Here is a 24,852-nt window from a genome sequence, read left to right as displayed (position 1 = left end):
CCGGCCTCCGCCGCAGTCCTTGGCGCCAGACACGCCGCAGCATCCTAGGGGTTAGAGTCTTCTCAGCTCGCTCCAGATCCATCCCTCGTCCTCTGCCTCTTCTGGTGCCATGGCGAAGCCATTGACGGACAGCGAGAGGCAGAAGCAGATCAGCGTGCGTGGCCTCGCGGGGCTGGGCGACGTGGCCGAGGTGCGGAAGAGCTTCAACAGGCACCTGCACTTCACGCTGGTTAAGGACCGCAATGTGGCCACGCCCCGCGACTACTTCTTTGCGCTGGCCCACACGGTGCGCGACCACCTGGTGGGCCGCTGGATCCGCACGCAGCAGCACTACTACGAGCGGGACCCCAAGGTGAGCTGGCCGCGATTCCCGGGAGGGGGACACGGCCCTGGGCAGGGCGGGTTCCGCCCCTCAGTGTCGCCCGTGGGCCCTGGTCCCTGTTGCACCACGGTCACCAGTGACCAGCGAAGTGACAGTAGAGCTATGCATCCTCTCTAGAAGGACGCGTGCACACCCTGCTCTTGCGGGTTTTGTTCTGATTGAGAGCCATCCCCTGGCTCCCCCGCCCGCAGCCCCCAGTCCTGAGGATGGTTTTGAGTGGCCCTCGTCTTCCACTGCAGTTAGTCCCCTGGAGTGTGTGGTCCCGAATCTGACAGCCCAGAGCCAGGCCCGCTCAACGGAGTCGCAGGTCTGCAAGAAGTGCGGTTGGGGTTTGCTGTTCTGCAGCTGCCAGGCCCCAAGTCCAGGCTGATTTTTCTGGCTGGTTTCCAGCTGCGAACTTTCACGAGATGGCTGCAGAGTTGGTGTTTCCACTACCCACCCCCTTTGTTTTTCTGCAGCCCCGAGTGGAGAACAGGGGACTGGGACCAGGCCCAGTAGTTTTACGAGTTGGAAAGGGGTGAGATCTTCTGCAGGGAATTGTGCCCGCCTCCAACCCCCCTCCCCCCCAAGACTGATGAGAAGAAAATCATTTGTAATGCCTGCCTAAAATAGGAGGGTTCAGAAGGTTGTCTTTGAGGTCTCCACCTTGGCAAAACGTGTTTGGAGATTGCTTTAAAGGTTATTTTCTCCATTTTGCAAATGTTAGTTTTCTGTAGGAAAAAAAAATTAATTGAAGAGAGTCTTTTTTGGCAGTTATCTTTTCTCCTCCCCCACATACGCACACACATAACCCACTATAAAGCCCTGTCTGGCCTGTAACTCTGTGCAATTAAACTGTCCTCAGACTCACTGAGAGCCACCTGCCTCTGTCTCCGAGTTCTGGAATTAAGGGCACAGGCAACTCCACCAAGCCCCACAGTCCTCGTGATTCTTTGCCATTTGTGTTCCAGGTAATTTCTGTTCCTGAATACACAGGCATGTAGATTTGTGTGTTGCACAATTTTGTGGATTTTGTTTCATCCCAAACCATTTGTGGTTCCACTCATAAACAGGGTTCTAGATCAATAATACACACCAGTGTTTTTTCAATTTATGGATGTCTAATATTTTTGCACAGCCCCCTGTTGCCAGATCTTCCTTTCTTTCTTCCTTCCTTTATTTTTTTTTCTTTTGTAATGGAGAATTCTGCCTACCCTGTACTAAGCTAGAGTGTAAACTAGTAAGGAAAAGACACTTGCTGATCTGGGGCCAGTTAGTGATGTTTTGATTGCAATAGAAACCTAGGCACCCAGCAGCTGCTTTACTGACAGAACTTTAGAGTAATTAATTTTTTATTAGGGCCTTAAAGTATATTTGATAATTGCTAGGAGTCAAAACTAATTGCTTTCCACACTCATCCCGAGGCTTTTCCCTTTCTACAATAAAGACGGCAAGGACAGGCTGTTAGACTACCGGTTGGGCCTCTTCATATTTAGTATGCAAGACAGCTTCTAAAGAAGTGGCCCCAAATGGCTAAAACAGGTTATTACAACAAGGGCTTGGGATAACTGCCAGGGCCAGTGGCCAGGAGCAGTGGCTCCTCCAGAGCCTTGTTAGTAGATTAGCTCAGAGTCTCTGGTGTTGTCCAGGCAGAGGGGAACAAAGGATACAGCTCCGCCTGCATGTTCATGGTCTTTTCCCAGGAGCTGGAGGACACTAGGGCTCCGGTTGTGATGGAGCCAAGGATTAAAGAAATGTGTCTCCATGCAGCCATCTACCTTGGGAGTCTCCTGGTCCTCGGTCAGGTGTGATGGCTTGTCTGCCGTCCTCACTCCAGACGGAAACCTTCCTCCCCATGCCCCACTTTGCATACACATACCCATATATTAATTATTTTAGTGCGGATGGGTATGTTTAGGTGGTTTACACTGATAACCCCCTCATATACGGCGTGCTGTAGCAGGGTTCTCATGATTGAGACCCTGTCTCAAAAACCAAAACATAAATAACCTGGCCTGGCTTGTGAACGGGAGACGGTTGTTTGTCAGATCCACACAGGAAAACTATATAAAATTGGAAAGCTAAGGGCTGGTGAGATGGTGCAAAGACACTTGCCACGCAAGCCCGAACTTGAACCCTAGACCCTTGGTGGGATGAAAGAACAAGGCGTGTCGGCTGTGTTCTGAGCGCTGGAGTTGTCCTGTGGCAGATGTGTGCCTGTGCTCACATGCGTCATACAAACATCAGTGAATTAGAAGTGGGAGGTGGATCCAGGTCTGGTGTGTGCTTGTGTGGACTCAGCTACTCCAGTGTACTTGTGAGGAGTGGGAGTGGACTACCAACAACTCACCTCAGAGCCATCCCTGACTCCGGCAGTGCCTGAGGGCTGTGAACCTACACATCTCAGACAATGGGATTATGGAGGCATATTTGATAAACCAGCACTTTATCAAATTTCTCTAACAATCATTTTTAAATTGTTTATTTTTTTAAATTCCTTTTTTCTCTTAAAAATATGCCGTGACTTAGCTGGGTGGTAGTGGCGCACACCTTTAACCCCAGCACTCAGGAGGCAGATGCAGGCGGATCTCTGAGTTCGAGGCCAGCCTGGTCTACAAGAGCTAGTTCCAGGACAGGCTCCAAAACCACAGAGAAACCCTGTCTCAAAAAACAAAACAAAATAAAACAACAAGAAAAAAAAACAATGACTAGTAGGGAGATGTTGACCATGGTTCCGCCATATGGTGCTCACATTAGAAGTGTCATTGACTTTTTTTGAGGCATTGTGGTTTTGTTTCTTTCTTAATTTTATTATTTTATAGAACAATAAATACATATTTATTATATAAATACAAGTAAAATGGGTGTTTTGCCTCCTGTACATCAGTTTTAAGGCTGGTGCCCGTGGAGGCTAGAAGAGGGTGATGAATCTTTTGGGACCTGAGTTAGTTTGTGAGCCGCCATGTAGGTGCTTAGAATCAAACCCAGGTCCTCTGAAAGAGCAGCCGTGCTCTTCATTGAACCATCTCGCCAACCCTAGCATTGTGGTTATTAGAAACTAGAAATTAGTAATTATAGACAAAGCGTGGACTGTTTTCATTCCTGACGAAGTCTAGAAGTCCATCCTTCTCGTTGGAGGCCACTCAGTTTAGGGACCAGAAGACCTGGATAGCAAAGGAGGCCTGGACCTGAGTCTGACTCCTTTTTTAGTTTTTGTTTTCCTCGTTGGTGCTGGAGGTCAAATATAGGACCTGAAGCATTCTGGGTAAACATCACTGAGACACACTTTCAGCCCCAAACTCCTGTCCACCCTGATTTTTCCGCTTGTCTGTGGTGTGCTGCTGTCTGGGTTGACACCCCTGCTCCTTTTAGGCAGGATCCCTCTGTGTAGCCCAGAGTGACCTTGAGTGACACCTCACACCAGCTAGCTGAATATAGCTTTTTTGTTTGTTTGTTTTTTGTTTTTCGAGACAGGGTTTCTCTGTAGCTTTTGGAGCCTGTCCTGGAACTAGCTCTTGTAGATCAGGCTGGCCTCGAACTCACAGAGATCCGCCTGCCTCTGCCTCCCAAGTGCTGGGATTAAAAGCCTGCGCCACTACCGCCCAGCTCAGCTTTTTCTTTTTCTTTTTTTTTTTCAAGCCATTCTTAGCTTCACATCTTTAAAATGAGGAGAGTTGAGCCAGGTAATCTATTGATGTTTTTTTGTCATTCTGACAGGCTAAGGTTTTGTGTTTGCTTGTAAAATGTTCCCACTTTATGTTGGCATTCCCTCTATGCAGAAATTCTGGGAGCCAGAAGAGTTCAAGGATGTCTTTGGTTACATAGCAAGTTTAAGATCAGCGTGAACCATGCCAGAGACCCTGTCTCAAAAACCAAAACCTTACTGGGTGTGCTGGCACATACCTCTGAGGCACAGGCAGGCTGGTTTCTGGGTTCAAGGCTTGGTCTCCATAGTGAGTTCTAGGCTAGCCAGGGCTACACAGTAGAACCCTGTGTAGAAGAAGAAATAAAGAAAAACCTCCGTCCAGAAAGATCTGAGGATGGTTAACAGCAAGGAAGGTGTAACATAAAGGGTTCAAATTAGTAGAAGGCCTCTGTGAAGTTGGGGTAAGGCACTGTGGTGTAGCCGAGCACAGTCAATCTGAATTGTGGTGAGTCACGAGCCAGACATGGTGGAGAAAGACTTGTAGTTTGCAGCAAGCAAGGAGTGCATGGAAGTTATCTCTGAAGCAGTGCCCTCCCAGAGCAGAGCCCACATTGGGTTGTTATTAAGGAGGCCTGTAGATACACTGGGACTGGTTCACTCCTGAGCATGCTCAGTTAAATAATGGACTTCTGATTATACTCATTCCAAGGGTCAGGGAACACAAGTTTAAAATAGCAAACTGTGAGACCCCCATCTCCAAAAGAAAGAAAGGAAGATTTTTTTTATTTTATTTTATTTTTTTCGAGACAGGGTTACTTTGTAGCTTTGGAGCCTGTCCTGGAACTCACTGGGTAGACCAGGCTGGTCCCTCTGTCTCTGCCTCCCCAGTGATAAAAACATGCACCTCCGCCAGCTGAAAGAAAGATTAAAGTGATGGTCTGTAGTGCCTCTGGCCATTTGCAGCGGGTATTCCAAACCTTCTCTTGAAAATAAAGGACCAGATACCTTGAATGTCCTTTGATTGAGGAGTCTGCTCTGTGGCTGATAAGTGCAGAGGGTGGGTTAAATTTGGGTGTGAAGTCAGGAACTAAACTTAGGCCCTCAACTCTGGCCACGAAAACAAATGGCAAATGAAGTCCATTCACAGGCCCCGCCAGAATCTTGTTGTCATGTGTGTGGTGTGCAGGTGCACAATCTCTATCGAGGTCTTTGGAAAGCCAGCTGAGTAGCCAGCTGAGTGCCCTGTGGCTAGTGACCTTCACTTTGGGGCCCCCTGGACCATGGTTCGGCCCCGTCAGCTTGAGGCCTGATGGTAGAAGGAGGCTGAGGAAAAGCAGTTCTGAGAAGATATCCGGAATGAATTTGCAGTCTGGCTGGACTGGCTTCTGAGGAGGTAATGCAGCAGCCAGGCCCCTCTGTGAGCCCCACATCTGGGCTTTGTTAGAATTTATCAGCAACGGGAGCGAATGCTGGAATCTTCTTGGCATTCCTAGTCACCTGATGTGTTCCCACTGGTGTGTGTGAAGGTGACCTTTCCCTTGGGCAGGCTTCCCCCCACAGCAGATAACGAAGGTCTTTGGCCTGAAACTGACAGCAGGCAGCTGTGCAGTGTTGACCAGATGAAGACTCCTGTCAGTGAGCATGCACCTTTGGCCTCTGCTCTGACAGGCTGTGATGGCTAATTTTATGTGTAAACTTGCCTGGGACACAGTGCCCGGACAGACAGCATTATTCTGATTTATAGGATGGTGATTTGGGGGATGAGATTAACAGTTAAATCCCTGGGTTTGTTTTTGCATTTTATTTGTTTTGAGACAGGTCTCCCTGTGTAGCCCAGTTGGCTTTGAACTTGTGAGCTTCCTACCACAGCCTCCTGGCTGGGATTATAGGCATATACCACTCTGCTTAGCTTTAATTTAATTAAAATTTTAGTTGCTACCGTCTTTGTCAGTGTTTGGTTGCTGCGAAGAGACACCATGACCACAGAAACTATTATAAAAGAAATCATTTAATGGGGGCTTTCCTCCAGTTCAGAGGTTTAGACCATTGTCACCATGGTGGGAAGCACAGCAGCATGCAGGCAGACATGGTGCTGGAGGAGTAGCTTGAAAGTTCTACATCTGGATCTGCAGGCAGCTGGAAGAGAGAGACACAGCGCCCGGCTTGAACCTCAGAGCCCACCCACAGTTACACACTTCCTCTGACAAGGCCTTACCACCCAATAGTGCCATTCCCTGGTGACCAAGCATTCAAATATATCCATCTATGGGGCCATTTCTAATCAAACCATCACAGACTTCCTTCAGGTAAATCTGGATCCTTGACTGCCACAGAAAATAATTTCAGAATGAGGTAAAGCCAGGAAGGTCATTAAGATTGAAAAAGAGAGGGAGAAGGATCCATTTTGGTATTGGCGTGCTTGCCTGACAGACGCAGACTTGGACTTGATTCAGGCATTGCATGAACAGGGCGTGGTGGCATACACCTGTGATCCCAGTGTGATCTTGTGGAGGCAGGAGAATCAGACTCAGGGTCAACCCCAGCTACCTAACAAGGTCAAGGCAGTACTGAGCCTGCACTGCCCAACCCTTCATCACCTGCATCACCTATGTGATTCCTGGCAGCCAGTGTCCACTCTTGTGACTTTCTCTAAGTTACCCCATGAGCACAAAGTCAGATGAGGCTGGAGTATAAAAGACACTCCTTGCCGTTTGTTTTGTTTTGCTTTTTTGTTATTATTTGAGGCTGTAACCCCAGGCTGACTTCACTTCCAAATCCTTCCATCTCTGCCTCTCTGCTGGGATTATAGGTCTGTGCCACCATGTCCTTAGCAATGACCAGTTTGCATGTATTATTCTTACCACTTAGGAAAAGAATAGGAACAAAGCAAGTGTGTAGGCCCTCTGGCCACGAAGACCAACTGCACATACCTTAGTGCGTTTTTCAAGGGCCTGAAAGCCTCTTAGAATGAATTCTGCTAACCGCTTGCCTATGGACTGGCCTTGCAGTTCTGCCAGCCTGGTCTGCCCTGCAGAGTCCTGCAGAGTTTGATCTTGTACTGCACAGTTAGTTCGCAGAGCCTCCTGTCCAGTGTGTGCTGTTTGTTGGTTTTGTTTCTCTGGAGAGTTCCTACTGTATAGGCCTATAAATGGCTATAAGGACCACTGTACCTTTATGAAATATTGTAACTTAATTGACCTCATCTCTACCTCAACTATTTTAAAATGATTTTTAAAAAAATTGCTGCTGGGCTGGAGAGGTGGCACAGCAGTTAGAAGTCCCGACTGCTTTCCCAGAAGCCCCCCATGGTGGCTCACAGCCATTCATAACTCCAGTCCCAAAGGATCCCAATACCCTCTTCTGGGCAGGAATGTACAGACATACATGCAGATAAAACACTCATATTCATAAATCAAATTTAAAAATAAAACTTAACAAAACAAGACAAAATCATTGCTGTCCATTTTCAGTATGAGTGCTTAGTGTTCAGAGTCAAGATCAGCAGGAGGTACTGGGTGGGCCCCTCCTCCCCTAGCTGGTGCCTTCTTCCTGCTTCCTGCCAGTCTCTGAGTTGGAAAGTTGCCAGCAGTCTGCTTTATGACTGAGCCCACCATCTCAAGCCCTAGAATACTCACTAGATAAGGTAGGGGGTTGTAGAGTTGTGGCAGGCAGGCCACATATCCTATAGCAAATACCATGCTTGGTGTGTAAGGCTGACCTAGGAGAGACACCCTCCCCACCCCCAGGAACCGAGTGATGTAGTGTGGATTCTGTGCTATGGTTAGAAGGTGATGAGGGCAGGTCTTGTCTGGCAGGTAGGCGGTTCTTTCTCCTGTCATTAGACTCAGTTCATGCTGGGAAGGGTCTGGGCCTTGTTCATCTTATAGAAAGGAAACAGGAGGATGAAGACCTAGCCCCTGGCTTGGCTCTGTATGTCTAAAGGGGCAAGGAGCCTTCCCAGGACCGGGCCTGTGGGCACCGGCTTACTGGTCTATAGTTGTATGCCTGTGTCATGTTAATGCCACCGGACGGACAGGCAGAGGTAGTCTGTTGATGAGAGTTGTCCTGTCATCAGTGAGTGCACAGAACCAAACAGACAAGGGGAATGTTGCCACATGATCCTGGAAACAGGAGCAGAGATTTCAGACTGCTGCAGCAGCCTTGGCTATTCCAATGAAAGCGGTTGCCCGAGTCTTTGTTTTGTGCCCCGAATGTTGAAAATTCTCTTTTCCTTTCCAGTATGGTGCCCAGACACTCTGCAAATGGAGACTCCTAATTAAGTATTTTTTTTTTTTTTTCAGAAGAGGGAAAAGAAGTTGGTTGAGATTCGGGGAGGTGGTTTTGTGAAGGGCATCAGGATAGGTGTGATGAGAAGGCACATGTCTGCATTAGAATCACAAGTTCAAAACCAACCAGAGATACCCAGCTAGGTCCTGTCTCAAAACCCAAAGAGAAAACAATGGAAAGAAAACAAAAAGCAGCTCTATGAAGGCTCCGTCTGTTGGTATTATTAAACCCTTTACCTTCTAAGAGGCCTTTGGGAGATCACTCGCTATGTTGTGTGGTATTTGTGTTTGAGTTTTACTTATATGGCTGGAGAGCTTCATTAGGGCTTTTCTGTGCTTCTCCTAATAGTGTAGGCTTTGCATAATGGTAAATAAACCTAACTTTAAGAGTGGGCTGAGGAGTGTGGCTCACTTGCGTGTGAGCAAAGCACTGGAGTTCCATCCTTAGCACTACAAAAGCAACCTCCACACAAAGGCTTCCACTAGGCCACTGTAGTCCTACGGACAGATTCCAAAGGTCAGCAGCCCACAGGATTTGAGGATCCTGCTGTTCTCTAGCTGAAACAGGCTAGTGAGTCTCCGACCCACAGCAGGGAAGCCCAGAGCTCCCTTGCCCTGGAGGGTGGGCGGAACTGAGTGTGGAGAGTCTGAGCATTGAAGGGTGGCTCTCAGGTGGGGAAGGGGACTGGACAAGTGTCCTCGGGCTGCTTTCCACAGCTGCCACTGCTGGCTAACTCATTTGGTTCTGTGACACCCTTTAAAACAGTGTGAGGAAGAGAACCAGTGCTGCTTGAACACCAGCCTGGCCTGGTAGAAACCCCAGGGTGGCTTTGTGGTGTTCAGAGGGTGAGCGAGCACCTTGTGCTCTGCACCCAGCTGGCCAAAGCAGCCTAGCCTGAATTGGGCCTCCTTGGGCCATCAAGTCTGTCCATTGTCTTGGCTGGCTCCTCTGGCAAGCTTTTGGTTGAAGGGTTTCACTCAGCCATCTTAAGGAAATGGGAAAAACAGAATCAACACAGATCAGGAAATAAGACCATTCTTTTTTCCTTTTTCAAAGACAGCTGTGCAACAGCTCTGGCTGTCCTGGAACTCCTTCTGTAGACCAGGCTGGCCTCTAACTCACAGAAATCCCCCTGCCTCTGCCTCCCCAGTGCTGGGGATTAAAGGCATGTGCCATCACCACCCTGCAAGAACATTCTTAAAACAGGTTGCAGGAATCCTAAGCAGCAAGCACCTCCCAACTGTCAAGACCAAGGCTCTCATTACTTGACCACTGCTTCTGACTGTCCCTGGCCAGACTTCTCTGCTTATGTGAAAGAAATTGCCTGGTGATGATCATCTTGGCGGGAAAATGCAATCAGAGGTTTCAAGGCTAGGCCCAGCATGTGTTGGGTCCTCAGTGTAGTCTTTGGGGCCCCGCAGTTACATTTCCTTTTCACAGTGCTAGGCGGAAGGAAAACATTTTGGCAGAAAGGACAAACTATCACAGATTTAAAAATATAGATTTGGTGGGCTAAAGGAGATGGCTCACTGGTTAAAGAGCACTGATTGTTCTTCCAGAGGACCCAGGTTCAAATCCCAGCACCCACATGGCAGCTTACAACTATCTCTAACTCCAAGATCTGACACCTTCATATAGACATATATGTAGTCAAAACACCAATGCGCATAAAATAATGAAAATAAATTAAAAAATGTATAGATTTGTGGCTGAGCATGATGGTATATCTACACCATTAATCCCAGCACTTGGGAGAGGTAGGCAAGAGCATCTCTGTGAGTTCAAGGCCAGCCTGCTCTACAGAGAGAGTTCCGGGACGGCCAAGACCACACAGTGAGACCCATGCCTTCCTTTTTTCTTAAGATTTTGTGCTGGGGAGATGGCTCAGTGGGTAAAAGGGCTTACTGTTCAAGTGTGATGGCCTGAGTTCAGATCCCTGGAATTCCGGTAAAATCTGGATCTGCTGGTACAGATCTGTAGTCTTAGTGCTTCTGTAGTGAGATGGGAGGCGGAAACAGGAAAATCACCTGGAAGCTCACGGGCAAGCCTGACTGAGACGTAGTGCAGCAGCAGAGACAACCACAAGATGGGAGGTGAGAACTGGTCTGAAAAGATGTCATTTGTCCTCCGCATACACACCAGGGAACAGACATGCCCACACTTGAACACATATCACGCATATATACCACACACACACACACACACACACACACACACACACACACACACATTTTTAGGAACAGCAAAATAGAACATTCAAAACGGATCATATTCCCAACTAGTCAGCATTTTATAATTCTTCCGTTAGTGACAGTTCAACAGTAGATACATAGAGATAACAGAGAGGCCTGTATGTACAGTATACCCCATTGTACACTTTACCTGTGCTTTCAAAGTCTGTTACCTGTAGTCAGCTGCAATCTTAAGATGTTAGATGGAGAATTCTAGAAATAAACCCCATAACGTCATATCTTCATATAACGTATTTTGACCAAATCTCTTGGCACTTCCTCTTCCCCATTCCCCCACTACCACCTTTCCCTCCCAACTTCATGTCCTTTTTTTCAAAAAACCACACTGAGTGTACTTAGTACCATCCGTGTGTACACAGGTGTAGGACCATGCACTGGAACATGGGTAGCCTTTCAGAGGCCGCATTGCTGAAAAAAAGTCTTCCATCCCCAGCAGCTGTCAGTTGCGATCGCTTCTCAGGGGTGGGGCTTCATGAGTCCCCTTCCACGTCTGTGCTAGGCTCTTGGCTGGCTTGATCTTGTGCAAGTCTTGTGCTTGCAGAAACAGCTGCTGAAAGCTCATTTATGCAGCAGCCTTATCATGCCTGGAAATGGTATTTCACTGCATACCTCTGCACGTACCGCCATTCTGCTCCCTCTTCTGTGGTGATCCCTGCGCTCTGAGGTGAGTGGATGTGATATAGATCTGTCCTCGTGAGATCTGGGCACCCCTTATTCTTTTACTCTTTGTAAATTAATCTGTTATAATCTCTATATTAATTACCATAGAAGCTCCGATGGGCGATAAGAGTTGCATTACTGTATGGGCATAAAGAATGTAGGGGCGGTTTATTGCTGTCCATTTAGCAGAATAGTAGGATTAGGTCCCCCACTCAGGCCTGGGGCCACATCACATAACTTCATTTGAGTGTATTCCTTGTTGTTATCAAATAGCATTATATTTCCTTTTTATTATTGCTATTAATTTATAAGTTAAGCTCATGAATATGCATACAGATACACACATATGGGAAAACATGGTGCATATTGGCTGACAGTCTCTTCTCATAAATACCTAGAACCAAAAGTGGTTTTAGATTTTGGAGATTGAAGTATTTGCATTGACCTGATCACTTTAGCTTCTCTCATTCAAAAAAAAAAAAAAAAAGTGTCAGAGGAGAGATGCTCAGCTGTGTGGAGTTTACTGTTAGACATCTGTTGGCATCTCTTGAGAGCTTAGGAGATCATCCTGCATGAGATACGGAGATACCATCCATAGGAAAAAGGAATTTGTACGTGTGTCCTTGAGCACTAGGTATTTTCCTAGGCAGCTGGGATCTAGCTGGACTCTGTATGTTTCCACATTTGTTAATAAACCTCGCCCAGACATGACTTGCAGCTTCCTTTGCACTATGGAAACTCTATAAAATAATAAGTGGGCTCAAGTGGAGTGCAAATAAAGCATAAAGGTGATTAAAAAGCAGGAAGCAGTGGACTGTGAACCGGTAATAACAGCAGGTGCAATTACAGCTGTCCACGGACTTGCCAGTTCCCCCGCCATATGTTTCTGTCATTGAAAGGATAGTGGAATTTGTGTAGAAATTCAATATTAGTTCATGTAATCAAATCAAGAATGGGGGTGGGGCAGAGACCAAATTCTGACTTTTATATTATAAAGACTTTTAATATAGTCTTTCAGTGGTTAGCTTTAGTGTTCTGGAATTGTCTTCTCTTCCGACATTATTATTTCCTTTTCTGGCACACCGAATCTGCCTGTGTTGTTCTTTCTCACCAATATCAGTATTTTTTCCACTAATTATTTTCTTGTCTCATTTTGTCCAGTCTTTCTCAGCCACGTTTTTGTTTCCAGCTTTGCTCTTCCTTGCAGTCCATGATAGGCTTTGAGGGCTGAGTTTTCTGCTTTTTGGCCATGCCATGTTTCAGTACATAGAGACGTCTAAGTCCCAAAAATTCTACTTGGTGGTTTTTTTTGTTGTTGTTTTTTTTTTTTTTTTTTTTTACACCCTATAGCCCAATTTGACCTTGAACTTGTGCTCCTTCTCTGTCCCCTGAGCCTGGAATGACTTTACACTCTGTGTGTGTGTGTGTGTACTCACTGCTGATGTCTTCTGCCGTCTCTCTGTCTTTCTTGTCTGTGTTCAGTTGGATCCCTCATGGTTCCTTGATTTTGTGGGGATGAGTTTGTGTTTGAACTTTTTTCATCCCATGGTAGATGCAGATGGTTTTTGCCTATTATATTTCCATCTTCCTACCTGGTTTTCTAGGGGAATTCTTTTTTTTTTTTTTTTGAGACAGGGTTTCTCTGTGTAGTCCTGACTGTAGACCAGGATGGCCTCGAACTCACAGAGGCCTACCTTTGCATCTGGGATTAAAGGTGCATGCTACCACTGCCCGGTTTAGGGGAATTCTTTGTTTTTTGGTTTGGTTTTGGGTTTTTTTGTTTTTGGATTTTTTGTTTGTCTTTTTCGAAACAGGGTTCCTCTGTAGCTTTGGTGCCTGTCCTGGAACTCACTCTGTAGACCAGGCTGGCCTTGAACTCCAAGGGATCCACTTGTCTCTGCCTCCCGAGAGCTGGGATTAAAGGCTTGTGCCACCGCTGCCTGGTAAGGGGAGTTCTTTTAAGGTGTCTGTGAGTTTGTTCTTGAGCGAGAAAGGTCAGGATGAATTGTGCGCTTGTGAGCACCTGCTGCGGGAACCAGTGGGTGCTGTGCATTCGTGGGAGCCCATGAGTGCACCTTGACTCCTAAAGGCAGGACTCACAGTGGATACATTTTTAAATTAATGTATTTTACATCCCAGCGGCAATTTCCTCTCCTCCCGGTCCTCCTCCCCTCCCCCACCCTCTCTGTTCTACTCTCCAGTCCACTCCTCCATTTCAGCTCAGGAAAGGGCAGGTCTCCTATGGATTTCAACAAAACATGGCGTATCGAGTTGCAGTATTAAGTCCTGTATTAAGGCTAGGCAGGTGACCCAGTATGGGGAGTAGGGTCCCAAAGCCAGTAAAAGAGTCAGAGACAACCCGTGCTCCCACTGTAAAGAGTACCACAAGAGGTCCAAGCTACACCTGTAACATATATGCAGAGTGCCTAGGTCAGTCCCATGCAGATTCCCTGGCTGTCGGTCGCCATGAACCCCTATGAGCCCAGGTTTGTTGATTCTGTGGGTTTTCTTGTGCCCTTTACTCCTGGCTCATACAATCCTTCCTCCCTTCTGCAGGGTTCCCCAAACTCCACTAAGGTTTAGCTGTGGGTCACTGCATCTGTTCCCATCAGTTACTGGATGAAGCCTCTCTGATGACTGTTGACCTAGGCACTGATCTATGTGTATAGGAGAATATTGTTAGGGATCATTACTTTGACATTTTTTCCCTCCAGCTGCATTTGGTTCTATCCTAGGTCTCTGGGTCATCCAGCCGGTAGTTCCTAGTGCTCCGGGGAATGTCAGGGGTGGGTTTACTCTATCCTAAGTCTCTGGGTTATCCAGCCTGTAGTTCCTGATGCTCCTGGGAATGTCAGGGGTGGGTTTACTCTATCCTAAGTCTCTGGGTTATCCAGCCTGTAGTTCCTGGTGCTCCAGGGAATGTCAGGGGTGGGTTTTAGGCTAGACCAGTCATTGATTGGCCACTCTCTCTGTCTCTAGGCCACCATTACCCCAGCAGATCCTACAGGCAGGACAGAATGTGGGTCGAAGGTTATGTGGCTGGGTTGGTTTCCAGCTCCCTCCACTTGAAGTCTGGCCTGGTCACAGGAAATGGCCAGTTCATTCTGTATATCCGCTATTGCTAGGAGTCTTAGCTGCGACCATCCTTATATATTCCTGGGAGATTCCAGGTTTCTACGTGACCCTGAAAAGTGCCCCTTTCCAGTAATCTGTTTCAGTAATCTCCCCTTCTATCCCCACCCCCTCCAGTTTTATTATTTTGAGACCAAAGTCTCACCATGCAACTCTGACCTCTAACTCACAGTGGTCCACCTGCCTCTGCCTCCCGAGTGCTGGGATTAAAGATAAGTACAGCCAGGTCCTACTTTATCTGTTTTCTTATAGTTAGTCAGTTTTAAAGGATCTGTGACTGGGGCACTTTCATCCCACCATCCTTTCAATTGGAAGGTTTTTGTTTTGTTTTTATTAAATGTGAGGTCTTCTCCTGTTGCCTCAGCTGTTGTGGGATTTCTGACAAAATAGCTCCGTGGATAAGGCACTTACTGCCAAGCCTGATTCTCTCTCTGAGTTTGATCCCTAGAACCTACACAGTGGAAGGAGAAATTTGATTGATTAAAGCTGTCCTCTGACCTCCACACATGTGCCTTAGCATGTGCATACACACAATGAATAAATGGAAACATATTGTTAGATTTAGTTTAACTTTGATTTTCTAATACTATGTTTTCTTTGGGTAAAAGCTATATTGCAATAAAATTCATAGCTATATAATTTACCATTTTAAATGTGCAAATTGGGCTGGGGAGATGACTGGGTGTGGGGGAAGCTGCCTAGCATGTGGGAGGCCTTAGGTTTGATCTGCAAAAATGGGAGAAGGGAGCTGGGGAGGGAGCAAGCAAGGGAAGACCACACTCGCAGACTTGTGCATTCGGGCCCCACAGTCAAAGGCCTTGCATTCATCACACTGTTGGGTGCACCATGCCTTTTAGTTGTCAGACACACACACACACACACACACACACACACACACACACACACACACACACACACACACACACACACCTGTCCTCAGAGCCTTTGGCATCTGACAGTCTACATTCCTCTGCCCTCCACAGTCTCCCGGGGCCTGTGTGTGTAGGTCAAGGGTGCTATCTTGGAGCTATATCCTCAGTTTTCTTTATTTAATGTATGAATGTTGTAAATAAGGATGTTTTGTATGTGCCTGGTGCTTGCAGGGGCCAGAAAAAGGTACCAGATTGCCCGGGATTGGAGTTAGAGCCAGCTATGAGCCATGGTCCTCTAGAAAGGTGGCAAGTGCTCTCCACTGCCAAGCGATCTGTCTAGTCTTTTAACTTTTTATTTTATTTTATTTTATTTTTGGTTTTTCGAGACAGGGTTTCTCTGTGGCTTTGGAGCCTGTCCTGGAACTAGCTCTGTAGACCAGGCTGGTCTCAAACTCACAGAGATCCGCCTGCCTCTGCCTCCCGAGTGCTGGGATTAAAGGCGTGCGCCACCACCGCCCGGGCGTCTTTTAACTTTTTATCATTCACTTATTTGTTTGCTTGTTTGGGTTTGTTTTGGGATTTTTTTTGTTTTTTGTTTGTTTGTTTGTTTGTTTTTCAAGACAGGGTTTCTCTGTGTAGCCCTGGCTGTCCTGAAACTTGTTCTGTAGACCAGGCCTGCCCCAAACTCAGAGACCTGCCTGCCTCTGCCTCCCAAGTGTTGGGATTAAAGGCCTGTGCCACTTTAACTTTTGTTTTGAGACAAGGACTCACTAAGTTGCCCAGACAGGCTTTGAAAGTGTGATCCTCCTGCTGCTGCCTCGGCCTCCCGAGTACTGGGTGAGAGGCATCCACCACCAGGCCCAGTCAGGCCTGACTTCTGATAGCACGTGCTGAAGAGAGTAATAGTGGCAGATGGTTATGATGTAAATACCCTGTGCAGGGCAGGAAGTATGGGTGCAGGAAAAGTTGCTTTGGCCCATAGACTCAGCAGCAGTTTGCGGGGGTCCTCTGCAATTCTGAGTGGCCCGGGGAACAAAACAAGGGTGTCCCAGAAGACAACCCCGGAACATGACAGTCAGTGTCAGTCTTTGTCTTTGAGGGTTAGTTCTTTGTGGCTAACACAAAGAATGTCAGGAAGGAGAGAGAGGCATCATGTTCCTCTTTTGGGGACTCTCATCAGGTAGATAAGGGAACTTGGCTAAGAGCCACCCCCTGTCTTGGGATGTCACCTTTTAAAGTGGCTTTCAAGATGTCTCTGCATGTTAGCACCTGTTGGTGGGGTATTGATTTCTGAGTCTTTCAGTAGCTCATAGGACCTGCCGGGTCTGGTAGCACTGCGTGTGGCCACAGTCACACCACACCCCACACCAAGCAAAGCCGGTAAAAACCAGGCTTTGCCTTGAGGGAATGTCTTCACTGGGTTGCCAGCATCCGCATTCCTGGCTATTGTGCACTTCCTGTAGACTCCAGAAGCCTCCAGGTCACCCAGGTTGCTTCCCACTTTTGTGCTTCAGTCATCCTGACCCTGCCCTAGTCTTTCAAGCAGCAGGAACAAGAGAACACACAACGGCCAGCATGTATTTAATAATTGGTAACCTTTCCTCTGTAGACTGTTTAATCCTATGGCAGAGTGCAAAAGCAGCCTGTCTTAGGGCACACATCTAGTAAGAGGCCAGCCTAGCTCACCGTGGAATCTGCCAGCCACAGAAGCCTGTTCCCAGATCCTAGGATGACCTGATCCTCTGTCCGAGTCAGTTCTGTGCACTAAAGACTCAGGAGGGTAGGGCTACCCTGCCGGGATCAGTGTTGGGTTCACGCAAAAGTCCTCCCCAGGAGCTTCGTGACGCCCTTCCTGCTGTGCCTTCCCTGTGTGCAGACAGAATGGGAAACCTAAGTTTCTTTCCTTTACTTCTTCAGCGAATCTATTACCTTTCCCTGGAATTCTACATGGGCCGCACGCTGCAGAACACCATGGTGAACCTGGGTCTTCAGACTGCCTGTGACGAAGCCACTTATCAGGTAGGTTTAGTTTGTCCCCTGCAGAGTGTTCACTGATGTGGTGTGGACGCCTGTGCTCTGGTGTGTGCCACACGACCAGGAAGGAGGCAGCACGCCGTTTCCTCCTCCTCCTCCTCCTCCTCCTCCTCCTCCGTGGAGAATGTACGATTGTAAGGGAAGGCAATAAATGGAATTATTGTGGGAGACTGAGTTGAGTGGTGAGGCTATGGTTTGGAAGTTTCTAGGAAAGAGTACTCCCCACTCCCATCCTAGGTGTAGGTTTTGAATTTGTCTTGATTCCTTCGGTTCCACTCCCCCGTCTCAAGACAGCCCCCCTGCATAGGTGTGAAGTGCCCCTCTCGTCCTCTCGTTAGAAGGGCTCCTCCGTACCCCGTTCTCATTGGGGTAATTCCTGCACAGGTCGGCTGTAGCCTCAGCAGAGCCGAGCTTGTCTCCCCAGCCTGTCTTTGCCTTTTCTCGCCCTGGTCCCTGATGGGGAAGTTCTGTGGGAGACCCTGCAGGCTTCTCCCTGCTGGCACGGATGTACGGAAGTTTCTAGAGAGGGGTCCTCCCACCTACACTGCAGCATCCCACCTGCTTTGTTTAGAGCATAAGTTGGGGGAGTTTGGGGGGCCTGGTAGGGACATAGACTGTCATGGGTGTAAGTCTTGCTGGAGACCCATGTCTCTCCTCTGAGGCTGTGTTGTCATCATTCTATTGCTGTGACAAAATACTTGGAGAGGAATCAATTAAAGAAAAAAAAAGGTTTATTTTAGCTGCCAGTTTCACTGGGCCTGAGACAGCATGCCTTGGTGTTTAGAGCATGTGGCAGAGGAGACTCCCCTCCCGGAAGTCAGGAATCAGAGGTGGGGTTTGGGGGGCAGGCACACTCTTCTAGAGTGCCTTCCCCGCTGTGACTCAGTTCTTTTAACTAGACCTCCCCTGGTAGTCTTGACTCAGCCTGTGAGTTCATCCGTTGCTCAACCCACCCGCGAGGTCACAGCTCTCATGATGCAGTCACCTCGCAAGGTATGACATGCTAGAAGGCTCAGGGAACAGCTTACTCTCACAACTAGAACTTCAAAAGAAGCAGCTTTCTGAGTGAACATAGCAATGGCACAGTGGAAATCATTTGCACTATAGAAAAACTTAAGTGCATGTGAACACTATTCTTATGAGCTTTAACTCAGGGGTTCAATACGATCTCTAGAAGACACTCCCCATGATGCTGACCATACAAATTGCCTTAGAATTTCTTCTTTTTTTTTTTTAAGATTTATTTATTTATTATGTATACAACATTCTGCCTCGATGAATGCCCACCCGCACACCAGAGGAGGGCGCCAGACCTCACCACAGATGGTTGTGAGCCACCACGTGGTTGCTGGGAATCGAACTCAGGACCTCTAGAAGAGCAGCCAGTGCTCTCAACCTCTGAGCCATCTCTCCAGCCCCAGAATTTCTTCTTTTTTCAATTCTGTTTTTCATTTTTTTAATGTGTGTGCTTCATGTGCATGCAATGCCCCTCGAGGCCAGAAGAGGGCATCAGATCCCCTGGAACTAGAGCTGCAGACAGCTGGGAGCCACCACGTGGTTGCTGGATACTGAGCCTGTTTCCTCTGAAAGAGCAGCCAGTACTTTTAACCGCTGACCTATCTCTCCAGCCACAGATTGCCTTAGACCTTCTCAAACAGAATTTTTGAAATTGATACATTTCCCAGATTTTCCGTAGCTTATCTGCATCTCTTTTTTTTTTGTTTGTTTGTTTCTCTGTTTTGTGATTTATTTCTTGGAAATGGACTTACCTTGCAGAGTTTCTGTCATCTTCCTGTGTCTCCCATCTCGGGTTTAACCCACCTGTGTTAACAGCATAGTGTCTGCTCACACTGTCTCAATGGCCTACAGGGGGAGGTTCTGACCAGGTAGTTAGGCAAGAACTGGAAATCAAAGGTTATCCAGATTAGAAAGAGCATTTGTTCTCTGAGAGGAAGCTGAAACTAGGGAAGGCTTAAACATGGAAGAGGCACTTCCGGGTGATGGCTTGGACTGAGTATTAATGCACGTTGATCTGGAGATTCGGTTCAGTCCTCTTCAGATCCCAGTCAGTTTCTTCAGAGTGTGACAAAATGATCCGCATGCCTGAGTAGTTTCCCAAGAGGTTAGGAATGGCCAAAAACAGTCTTTAATGTCCTCACCTTTGTGTTTGTTCGCAGTTGGGGTTGGACTTGGAAGAGCTGGAGGAGATAGAGGAAGATGCTGGCCTTGGGAATGGCGGCCTGGGGCGGCTGGCAGGTAATCTGATCTTACATCTCTCTCACCTGTTGGCGTGGTGGAGGAATTCAGGGCAAGGCCAACATCATGTTAATGCCTGATGCCCATCCATCACCATAAATTGGCCTCCCTCAAAGGCCTGGGTAGACGTGTTTGGGTCAGAATCTTGGCCATCATTAGACAGAAAGGAAAGTGTACATTCTCTCCCCGTCAGGGCCCTTTGTAATTACCAGCATTGGGTCAGTGGTGCCTAGAAGGGTCCCATAGATCCCCTCACCCACCACTTGTCAGCTTTGGGAGTATTGCTCATGTCCAGTGAGGCTGTGGTTCCAACAGAGTAGCTTGGCTCCTGTTAGAATAGGGCCAAGCTTTGGGCCGTCCTGCTTTCTCTGGCTACATTTGAACACATCCACAGCATTGTTGTCTTCTTTGAGGATTTTACAGACTTTTGGGGACAGAACAAGCTAGGTAATGAACAGAGAAGTTGAAAAATCAGTCTGGCTTTGTGGTGGAGTGAGGGAGGGAGGATATCCAGCTTCAGCCTTTCTGGAAGTTGGCATTTGTAAATTGAGATATGTTCTAAACTGTGCCTGTATGTTTTCAAATTTTAACTAAATTCTTTAAGATTTCTAAAGCATCATGCTTCTTTCACATAAAACTGTACTTGAATCTACATAAATTACTTGCCCTGCCCACCTCACCCCCTATATTTCACAGCGTGCTGGCTTTGAAAACAAGCCCACTCTTCGGTAATCCCCAGCTACTCTTCACCTAAGCCTTGTACCACGTAGCCCACTCTGTCTTGCCTTGTCCTGGCTCTGTTGATGCAGAGACTGTGTCCTTCCTGAATGCAAGCTCCCATGTCTTTACCAGCCTTGCAACAGTCTGGCGAACCCATTCTAATCTCAGGTGTCCCCTCTCTGCCTCGGCGCCCATTGCATGTTCTCGGACACCAGGCACCTTGTCACCTGCTCTGTATGGCCCGAACCTGAATGGCCTCCTTCTTCCTGTCCAGTCTCTTCTTTGACCTGGTGTGAGTCCGTGTGGCTTGATGGATCTGTTTTTTTCCCCAGAAGAATGAGTCTAGCACGGGAGTCCAGGCCTTGCTCGTTGCTCTCCCTTGCAGGTGTCTGCATTTGGTGAATTAGACATGCATTTTATCTGCTAGTGTTCTCCGGAGCACCCTTCCTGTTTTCTCTCTTGCTTCCTTTCTCCTTCCTTCGTCCCATCCTCCTCTCTAAAGCTGGTGATACCTTACATATGTCTGACAAGCACTGTAGCCCCAAGATCTACCTCAGCCCCCCTTTTAAAGCTAGAAAGTGCTTTTTGGTCTTTTTGTTTGCTTGTTTGGAGAAGAGGTCTCACTGTATAGCCTTGACTGGCCTGGAACCCGCTATGTAGACTAGATAAGCCTTGAATTCACAGAGATCTATCTTTCTCTGCCCCCTGAATGCTGGGATTAAAGGCATGCACCACCTTCCTAGCCTAAGCTTCTTTCTACATTTTTTTTTTAATTCAAAACACTGTTTTTATTTTATCCCTTTCTCAGGAAGTTTCTTAAAATTTTGAACATTTAACTTTATGTGTATGAATGTTCTACCTGCATTGCATGGATGGATGCACCTGGCATGCATGCCTGGTACCTGCCGAGGGCAGAAGAAGGAGGGCATCAGATCCCTGGAACTGGGATTAAGGATAGTCGTAATTCTTCATATGGGTGATAGAAAGTGAACCTGGCTTCTCTGCAAAACCAGCCAGTGCTCTCAACTGCTGAGCCACCCCTCCAGCTCCTCAGGAGGTTTTTAAAACAAAACAAGAGCTCCATTTGGGGACCTGCTGCTGCAGCTCCCATTGGAACCCTAGAGGCACTGTGGAGGTTGGCCATAAGGTGTACATCAGCGGCTCCATTCCTGATTCCCATGGATAGAGTCAGATGTGCCCTGCTGTCAGAGCTGTCGATTTAGAGGACACAGAAGTCAACCTGATCATTTGCAAGCAGGCTGCCAGTGGGGGGACTTAGCCATGACCTCTGGCATTCCTCACTTTTGCCCTGTTTGGGGGTGATGGGGACTGAAGTGTACCCTTTTGTGAAAACTGAGGTTGCTATGGTTATCACTGGTTCCCTGACAACTCCCTGGCCAAATCCCAGTGGAACCTTGGCATCCCGCACTGTGAGTTCTGGTGATGATCTGTGATTTTTGGTTGGATTTTTCAGCCTGCTTTCTTGACTCGATGGCCACCCTGGGTCTAGCTGCCTATGGCTATGGAATCCGCTATGAATTTGGGATTTTCAACCAGAAGATTGTCAATGGCTGGCAGGTGAGTGAGCTTAGGTGTCTCCATTGTTTTCCGGTCCCCGTTCACACGTGGAAGTGAGTGTGCACTCTTGGAGTTCATCTGGCTGTGCTCCACACTCTGGAGAGAGCTAGCCAGTTCTTAGCGTAGCACAACAGGAAGCAGCCGGCTCTGGCTAGGCTGAAGCTGTGTGAGTCCTTGGCAAACAGCTTTGTGAGGACAGGGAAGTCATGTGGGAGGCAACACAGGTTCATCTGAGCCTCAGAAGACCCCAGACAGGCACAGCAACAGTGGTGGCCAGGACACCGTGAGCTGTGTGCTGGTGTCCTGGGATCCTTATATTTGAGGTGAGGGTATTGTGGCTGGGGTTGATCCACTGAAACAGTTTGATAACTAGAGAAGCAAAGCCAGGTATGGTGACTTGTGTCTTTAATTCCGGTCCTCCAAGAGGCCAGAGACAGGATTACCATAGATTTGAGTCCAGTCTGGTCCACTTTTTGAGTTCTAGGCCAGCTAGGCCTCCATAGCAAGACCCCGTCTCAAAACAATAGACTTGACTAGAATGAAAGCAGTTATCATAGCTTGGGTTCCCACCCTCTGCCTTCACTCCGAGCACCACTGAGGCAGAGGTTGGATAGCAACGAGTGACAGGCAGGGCTGTGGCCTGTGGCACTCTGTGGTGGAAGGATTGAGGAGAGTGGGCCTGCAGCTGCCTGCATTTGGGCAGGTCGCTGACTTGGGGACTACTCTGCAGGGTTACACCAGCCGTGGTACGGGAAGTTTTCAGTGACGGACCGGGGACTGCTGCCCTAGGGTCAAAGGCAGGACTAATCACCATGCGTGGAAGAGTCTTGTTGGGAATAAAGAGATGCATGGTGACTGACTCCGTGTTGACCCTGTGTCACCTTCCTGAACACCCTAGAGAGTCTTCTGTGCAGGAGCGGTTAACAAATCCCTGCCCAGAGGAGGCAGCGTCACTGGCTGAGTTCTTGCCTTCTTGCACAAAGCCTCCAAGCACAATTCCCAGCGCTTTATAAAGTGGCCCTGGAGCCTTGGGCAGGGGAAACAAAAGGAGTAGGAGTTCAAGATCACCCTCAGCTACTTACTGAATTTGAGGTCAACACGGGCTACGTGAGACTGTCTCGAAACAAACCTTCAGAGTCACATGTTGGGACCACTTGTTTAATTCAAATGAAAAACACTTATTTGGCTCAAGCTTTTCTATTCCCGGTGGGAGTGGGATTTGCATAGTCGCTGATCTAGGTACGGGAAATAGCTGATTTGAGGATGGGATGTCCAAACAGCAGCATCCTCTAGAGCAGGGGTTCTAACTGTATTAAAGGCTGTGGCCCTTTGATACAGTTCCTCATGCTGTGGTGCCCCCCAAACATGAAATTATTTCATTGCTACTTCATAATTGTAGTTTTGCTGCTGTTATGAGTGGCAATATAAGTATTTGATATGCAGGATATCTGATATGTGAAACCCCAAAGGGGTCAGTTGACTAACCACACGTCGAGACCACTGCTGCTCTAGTGAGATGTGTTCGGACATTTGGACGTTCTCACGGGGTACCTCCCAGGCCACAGCGCACCTGGTGCACAGACTTGGCTCTGTGACTTTGGGGCTTGCCCTAACCCCCTTCACATCGAATTTCTGTGATGACAGGAGTGTGCCACCATGCCTAACTGCACTATGACTGTCCTTTTTCTGAGGTAATTTTTTCCCCAACTTCCATCTGTGTGTGTGTGTGTGTGTGTGTGTGTGTGTGTGTGGTGTGCATGTGTGTGTGCATGTTTTTCGGCATATGTGTGTGCATACAAGTAGTTCCAACCATGTGGATCTGGGGATCTGAACTCAGCAAGCACTTTAACTGCTGAGCCATCTCCCTGGCCGCCTCCTCTCCTTAGTAGCATCTCTGGAGGTCTAACGTCATTTTTGGCAGGCTCACAGTTGGGAAGCTGGCCTTCCTTACTATCTCCAGAACACTTACCCATTTATCATTGTGACTAGTGTCGCATAGTTGTGAACCCTCTGTCTTCTGTCCTGTCAGTCTGCTTGCTCTAGACGGTGCTGTAAGTGGAGTCATTCAGTTTGTGGTGTGTGTGTGTGTGTGTGTGTCTGTCTGCCTGTCTTCTTTCACTTCTACCAGCATCTTTTTTCAAGATTCATCCATAGGGCAAGGGTATCAGTCCTTCACTGGAGTGATTTTTAGCGTCTTTTTATGTAGTGTCTTTTTCTGAATAGTGTAGGACTCTGTTGCTTTAGTGTGTGTGGCCTGACTGGGTTGAACTTTTGACTAGGTGTTTCGGTGCCAGGCACTGGGCGATCTCTGCATTTTGCATGCCCAGGCCAAGAGCTGGGTTGGCTTGTTAATATTATTGCCTCCATACTGAGAGCTTCCTTCCCGGCTGCCCCTCCAGGTTGAGGAAGCTGATGACTGGCTGCGCTACGGGAACCCGTGGGAGAAAGCGCGGCCTGAGTACATGCTGCCCGTGCACTTCTACGGGAGAGTGGAACACACCCCTGATGGCGTCCTGTGGCTGGACACACAGGTATGGCAGCCCTGCCCAGGGACACACTGCTGTCGAGAGAGAGGGCTACCCTGAGTGTGGGCCTTTGTTATCACCTGGACTTCAGTTGGGGAGTCGGGGGGCATGCTGCTTCCTTGGAGGTCTTAAGGTAAAGCCCAAGAAAGGGATTATTCTTGTACATATATTAATATTTGCACCTTGGCTAGTGTTCTGACAGGTGAGTGTGTTCTGCAGGAGGGAGAAGATAGGAGCATGGGAGCAGACGGGGTCAGAGACTGGGGAGCTAGAGCTGTCCTGCCAGGGAATGGTGGCTGGGCAGGAAGGGGACTTTGCTGACCCAGCCTTAAGTGTGCTTTCTTATGGTCAGGTGGTACTTGCCATGCCCTATGACACCCCAGTGCCCGGGTATAAGAACAACACGGTCAACACCATGAGGCTCTGGTCTGCCAAGGCACCCAATGACTTCAAGCTGAAGGACTGTGAGTTCCCACCGCGGCTCCTATGCGCTTGTCTGTTTAGATGTTTATCCAAACACTGGGCCCTC

The 24,852-nt window shown here is 47.9% G+C and overlaps 1 protein-coding gene across 2 annotated transcripts in view; it reads left to right on the top strand.

Moving 5' to 3' along the window:
* Pygb (glycogen phosphorylase B) overlaps positions 1 to 24,852 on the top strand; it is a 51,093-nt gene continuing 26,241 nt past the window's right edge. The window contains exons 1-6 of one of the 2 annotated variants that reach the window (XM_026778050.1): positions 1 to 352; positions 17,128 to 17,229; positions 19,422 to 19,500; positions 21,695 to 21,798; positions 24,198 to 24,329; positions 24,676 to 24,787. In XM_026778050.1, the coding sequence (XP_026633851.1) occupies positions 110 to 352; positions 17,128 to 17,229; positions 19,422 to 19,500; positions 21,695 to 21,798; positions 24,198 to 24,329; positions 24,676 to 24,787 (772 nt within the window). In that variant the 5' untranslated portion in view covers positions 1 to 109. The remainder of the gene's footprint in view (positions 353 to 17,127; positions 17,230 to 19,421; positions 19,501 to 21,694; positions 21,799 to 24,197; positions 24,330 to 24,675; positions 24,788 to 24,852) is intronic. The other variant, XM_005371224.3, reaches the window with a different exon arrangement.

The sequence above is a fragment of the Microtus ochrogaster genome, unplaced genomic scaffold, assembly GCF_000317375.1.
Source record: "Microtus ochrogaster isolate Prairie Vole_2 unplaced genomic scaffold, MicOch1.0 UNK100, whole genome shotgun sequence".
In the NCBI taxonomy this organism is placed as follows: domain Eukaryota; kingdom Metazoa; phylum Chordata; class Mammalia; order Rodentia; family Cricetidae; genus Microtus; species Microtus ochrogaster.
This window is presented reverse-complemented; position numbering and strand designations above follow the sequence as displayed.